Here is a 6,118-nt window from a genome sequence, read left to right on the forward strand (position 1 = left end):
ATAGGAACCTGACACACACAATGATACAGTCACCATCCAGACACATCCCATAATAATCTCCCAGAATTCCCGGCACCGCTCACCTCTCCCGTCAGAAGCTTGATGATCTTCTTGGCAATACCTAGTATCTTTTTGTCACTGTTCTCCTGAGTTGTGAAGCTTGATGTCTTTTGAAGATGACTTTTGGGAGTTATTTGCTCTCCAGATATATTCTTGACCACCTTACAATCCTGTGTAATGAGAAAAAGGGACAGTTATCACCCTACGAATTGTGAAATTCTTGTACTCCCAAATGCTCTAGTCTGATTTTTTTTTTTATTATTATTACTACATAACTCTGTCACCATGTGACCTCCCTCAATACTCCTCACCTCTCCGGTCAGCAGGTAGATGATCTCCAGAGTAAGGTTTAATATAGTCTCAGTCATGTGACTCCAATCCTGTTCCATCATCCCTAAGGTGGTCATGTGTTCTACCAGGATACTCCTTTCTGCAGACAGATAATAAATTCTTATTGTTTTAGGTTTTTTCTTGGACAAGTAACGTCTGCAAAATAGTCATCTATAGCTCCGAGATCTCAGACCACTTCCTTTTTCTTTGTCATCTTTTAGGGGGACACACTTTGGGATTATAATACGTAAGACATAGACTTGGGTCAAAAAAGGACTGGATAATCCTTTCTACTACCTGTACACCTCAGTTTGTGTATAGTGTCCTGGTCATCTTTTGCCCAGCTCTGTTTTAAATATTCTTTAAATATTTCTATGATTTAGATTTAATATTATTGCTGCAAAACACGTCACTACCAAGTGTTATCTTTTTCTCTTTGGAATCTTTTGTATTTATTATAAATATTTGTATATGTTAGCATAAGTTGCTCATTTATCGTACTATGGTCAAAATGTAAAAAATTGTTTTGGATAGTTGTTGTAAATATAAAATAATAATGTGATTTTTAAAAAGAAGTTGACGTAATATAAACCAACATAGCTTCATATTTCTATTGATTTAAAAAATTCAATTATTGTTTCAGTTAAATCTAAAAAGCTAATACTTCCTGTTAAATCTATCCTATTATTACAGATCTCACAAAAGGAAACCAGAAATTTCCTTCAGGTTTGGATGCAAAAGATTTACAACCTTCAATAAGGATTTCTATTCACCTTCTAATATGTGAAAATAACTCTTAGTTAGGCTTTAGAGATATTAGGGCAAATATTAGATTATAAAAAGTCCAAAGAGGTAACATGTAGAAAATGTAGTGATAACACTGATCTGTGTGCACAGTGGAAGGAAATGTTGTGAGTCAATCCTAATATTGTCACTGAACACTGCATACACTGTGCACATTGGTGTCACCCTGACATCCAACTCCACCAAAACAGGAGGAAACGGTGTTCAGAATCACATGACAGAGACATGACAACCAGGCAAGTTATAGTGAGGGGCCAAAGAGACACAACAACCCTCCACTAACATACTGTGAGGTACAGAATTGCAGCTTTATCACGCTTTATCACTGAGTGTACAGTGGGATAAATGGCTCTACATTAGGACATATCTAGTCTATATATCAGCGGCTTTAGGTGTACAGTTAGATAAATTGCTCTATATTAGGTGTATAAACCAGCGGTTCTGGGTGTACAGTGGGATAAATGGCTCGATATTAGGATATAGCCGGTCTATAAACCAGCGGCTCTGGGTGTACAGTGGGATAAATGTCTCTATATTAGGATGTATGGGGGTCTATAAACCAGCGGCTCTGGGTGTACAGTGGGATAAATAGCTCAATATTAGGATATAGCCGGTCTTTAAACCAGAGGCTCTGGGTGTACAGTGCAGCTATTACATTACAATGTATAAATATATAATAATAATATATTACCTGCTTCTGCCAGTTCCAGCAATCTTCTCTCTGTTTCCTCCCAACTCGCCTTTCACCCGGAACTTCTTATTGCCTTTACATTACTTCCGGCCTGTGCAATACCTCACTTCCTGTGTGCGTAGTCCACTCAAAATATTTTAGTTCGCCATCTAGTGGTTATTATGAATATTGCCTCCTCAGATCCCTCACATTCCTTGCACGTTAAACGTATTGTTACACATTAACCTTAAAAATTTATTACAAACAAAACAACATAAAAACACTTGCTAGATCATAAAATATATTTTTATTTACAAATGAAAAAATAAAGATACAATGACATCTTAGTTTTTACTAGGAATTCTGCATGCGTTTCCTGAAAGTGCTCCGGGTATAAATAGAGCCCAAAATCAGTATCACCATCCCCGACCATCTTCTCCAAAAACACCGCAGTTCCACCACAGGTTGATTCCACCACCTGGAATTTGTATAACATGAAAGTATTTGTGGCCTAGAATAGTATGTTTTTTGGAGTTTTGTTCTTTAATTCCGAAAAGTCCTTTTATAAGACATTGTATGAGCACCCCAAGAGAGAGATTTTTGAATATAAATAATTTTAACAGTGTGCACATCACCAAACACTCACACCAACAGCTTCCCAGTCCACGCTTTGTTCTTCAGCACTCTCCCCATTAATGTGTTTTTATCTGTTCACTACACTCTCTGTGTGATTCCCCCACCATTCCCCCACCATCCACACTACATTCCCCACTATACACACTACATTCTCCCACAGCTCTCCTCCACGGTCCACACTACATTCTCCCACAGCTCTCCCCCACCGTCCACACTACATTCTCCTTCTCTAAAGAATATATAAAAATTCCTCTTCATCTAAGCACCAGTAAAAATACCGGGAGGGCGGGGCTTTTCTTAACACATATGTTAGCGTTCCTTTCAAAATACTTATCAAGATAACTGGGCACCAATATTGTATTGTTAAAAATATCCTTGTATTGCAATGGTTGTCTATTTGTTGCCCTATGAATTTCCAGTGTGTTACCTACCTTTATAGCCCATCTGCTATTTCAGTTTTCTTGTTTTGCCCAAATATTTGGCCGTGTGGTTCTATATTGCCATCTCATACATAATTACTGCATAACTGTGCTTATATTGCCTGGGATCTCACACTGTAAATTTGTATTTTCCCAGATGCACAATTTGGAAAGTCAACATACAACTTAAAAAATACAGGTAGCAGCGGATAGATATTTTCTTTATTAGGTGTAAAGCAGAACCTCGTTAGTGTGCCTGGTGTGTACTAAGCTCTCCTTCCTTACTGAAACATTTCCCGCACTGCAAACATGAAAAAGGATGCTCATGCATGTGCAAGAAGCGTTATTTTGAGACAGAAACTTTTCCCGCATTCTGGACATAAGAAAGGTCGCTCACCTGTGTGAAATCTCTGATGCCTAAGAAGGTCTGATTTTTGAACAAAGGATTTCCCACAATATGAACACAAGAAATGAATCTCGCCTGTGTGAATTCTCTGGTGTATAAGAAGTTTTGCTTTATCAGTATAACATTTCACACACTTGGAACAAGAAAAAGGACGTTCACCCACGTGACATCTCAGGTGTTTAAGAAGTTTTCCTTTCTCTATAAAAGATTTCCCGCACTCTGAACAAGAATGGGGATGCTCACCTGTGTGAATTCTCTGATGTCTGAGGAGGTCTCAATTTGAAATAAACATTTTCCACAGAATGAACATGAGAAACAACGTTCACCTGTATGAATCTGAGCATAAATAAGATCTTTTATCTGTGTGACATTTCTGATGTTTTTAAAGATATTCTTTCTGAGCAAAGCTTTTTTCACACTCTGAAAATGAATAAGGACACCCGTGTGAATTCTCTGATGTCTAAAAAGATATTCTGTCACTGAAACATTTACCACACTGAACATGAAAAAGGACGCTCGTCCATGTGGCATCTCTGATGTTTATGAAGTGCTTTGTTCTTACTAAAACATTTCCTGCACACTGAATATGTAAATTAACTCTCTCCTGTGTGATCTGCTTCATGGCTTATGGAAGACTCATGAGGGTTACATGGATCTGTTGGCAAGTATAATTTCAGACATTCCAAATCCACATCAAAAAGTTTTGTGTTTCATTAAAATGGATGAAAGTGATGTCATGTGACTCCCATAATCGCCTCACCTCTCCAGTCAGCAGGTAGATGATCTCCAACGTGAGTTCTAATATTCCCTTAGTCATGTGACTTTGGTCCCTGCTCTTCTTCCTTGGGATGGTCAGGTGATCTATATAAGACTTTTCTCTCTGTGGATGGATAATAAAATGAGAATTATTTAGACTGTACTAGGATGAATATTGTCTGCACACACTACCCCCAAAGTTTTCACACCTTAGAATAATGTTCATTCTTATGATCAAGAGAAGATAAAGACGGAACGGCTATTTCTAGGCAATGTGATGTTTGTGTTTATTGAGTGAACAAAGTCATGTAGCCCTGATTCTAACAGAGACCAATAAGTTTAAACCAAGTGATAACATATTATATGTGATCAAAATACCAATAAAATAAATGTTTACGTAGACTTGTTTTTGTACAATATGTTCTTATTTCTATTTTTAAAGTCAGAAGTGTCTCAAAGTGCCCGACGCGTTTCGCCTTTTTGGCTTCCTCAGGGAACCATTGTGATCACAGCTATACATAGTAAGACAAATCATTATCAATAGGAGTTTTGTGCTGATCTGTAAGAGATGACCTCTCCTATATTTAACAAGAGGTGGTATTTGAGTGGTTGATACTTGTAGTTAGATTTAATAAGTACCTTGTGGAACGGAAAGAAACATTGGGTGAATAATGGAAAAGAATAAAAGATCTGTGTCCATGCTGCTGTCATTACCCCAATGTATAAACCTTCATATCTCCCACACTGATTGTTGTACAAATGTGCAACGGGGTACACAGGGGACCCCTAGAGCTGATAATAAACCTTTTTTTCAGCCTCCTGAACATAACAAGTTGCCAGATACGGAGTCCCAGACATAAAATCCTAATAACAATTAGAGATCTTTTCTCATTAAAGTAAAAAAAAATTACTTGCACAGACCAGTGATGTATGCCACTGTATTTGTCAAAATAAAAAAGATATGCCGATCTCATTTTGCATCTGTGAGTTCGCCATCTTTCTTCTTTCAATGACAAAGTGCTCATGCCTGTTCTGGGAGCCTCCTGGGATTCACACACCATGAATCCCAGGAGGAGCCCTGCACTCACATTAAAGAGAAGGACCCTGCTGGGGCCACCAACCAGAGCCACGAGGCTCAAGGAAGCGGGCGGGCTGTATCCCTGGACACTTAGGGAGAGATTCCCCCTTTGAGTGACCACTGCTTTAGATCAGTGTATTTTACATCAAAATCCTCAAAAATCCCATGGAACACCACCAAACAAAAATGTCACATAGACACGTAATATAGCTACCTGCTGCCATCTAGTAAAAGTTTAAAAAAAAGTTTAAAAATGACACCTGCCGTTTTAAATTTTTAAATGTTGCAAGCAGCATTATAGCTAACGCTCATAAATGTGCCTCATGGAAACCTTCTGGTGTAGATTAGCCCAGTGGAACGCATGGAAATTTCAAACATGGGCTTTTAAGGCTTCAGGTTAAAAGCTGGGGAAAACCTCCCTGTAGACTAAGCCTAAGTGATAAAACTCAGTATTTGCCTGCCCTACATAGGAACCGTATATCTAAGCGCCCCTGTCCCTTGTAAGACGGGGGGAGGGGGGTGAAAGACTAATTGTGTGTATGGGGAAAGTCTGAAAAAGTCTAGAGGGAGAAAGTTGCTATTGTTAGGTGAAAATAATGTAAATGAGAAAACTAGATTACATAGTTACATAGTAGGTTAGGTTGAAAAAAAGACATGGGTCTATCATATTCAACCACTAGGGAAATAAACATATCCCAGATATAAAACCCTATGGACATAGTGCAGAGGAAGGCAAAAAAACCCGGGTGCAATTTACTTCAACAGGGTTAAAAAATTCCTTTCTGATTCCATGAGACAATTGGATGTTCCCTGGATTAGCAGTCTCTGTTATTTTTACTTTGAAGCCTTAATCCCCAGTTATATTCTGTGCTTCTAGAAATCATCCAGCTTTTTCTTAAAGCAATCTATAGTAGTTGGTGAAACTACTTCCTGAGGGAGCTGATTCCACATTTTCACAG

The 6,118-nt window shown here is 38.3% G+C and overlaps 2 protein-coding genes across 2 annotated transcripts in view; both read right to left on the reverse strand.

The window, feature by feature from the left end:
- LOC140339844 (gastrula zinc finger protein XlCGF66.1-like) overlaps positions 1 to 2,719 on the reverse strand; it is an 11,207-nt gene extending 8,488 nt beyond the window's left edge. The window contains exons 1-3 of the mRNA XM_072424744.1: positions 1,886 to 2,719; positions 372 to 490; positions 84 to 230 (exon numbers count right to left, since the gene is read on the reverse strand). Coding sequence (XP_072280845.1) covers positions 84 to 230; positions 372 to 467 — 243 coding nt within the window. The 5' untranslated portion in view covers positions 468 to 490; positions 1,886 to 2,719. The remainder of the gene's footprint in view (positions 1 to 83; positions 231 to 371; positions 491 to 1,885) is intronic.
- The window catches only part of LOC140339137 (uncharacterized), a gene marked incomplete in the record, with an annotated part of 145,177 nt that overhangs the window by 131,960 nt on the left and 7,099 nt on the right, over positions 1 to 6,118 (reverse strand).

Source organism: Pyxicephalus adspersus, chromosome 10 (genome assembly GCF_032062135.1).
Source record: "Pyxicephalus adspersus chromosome 10, UCB_Pads_2.0, whole genome shotgun sequence".
Taxonomy (NCBI): domain Eukaryota; kingdom Metazoa; phylum Chordata; class Amphibia; order Anura; family Pyxicephalidae; genus Pyxicephalus; species Pyxicephalus adspersus.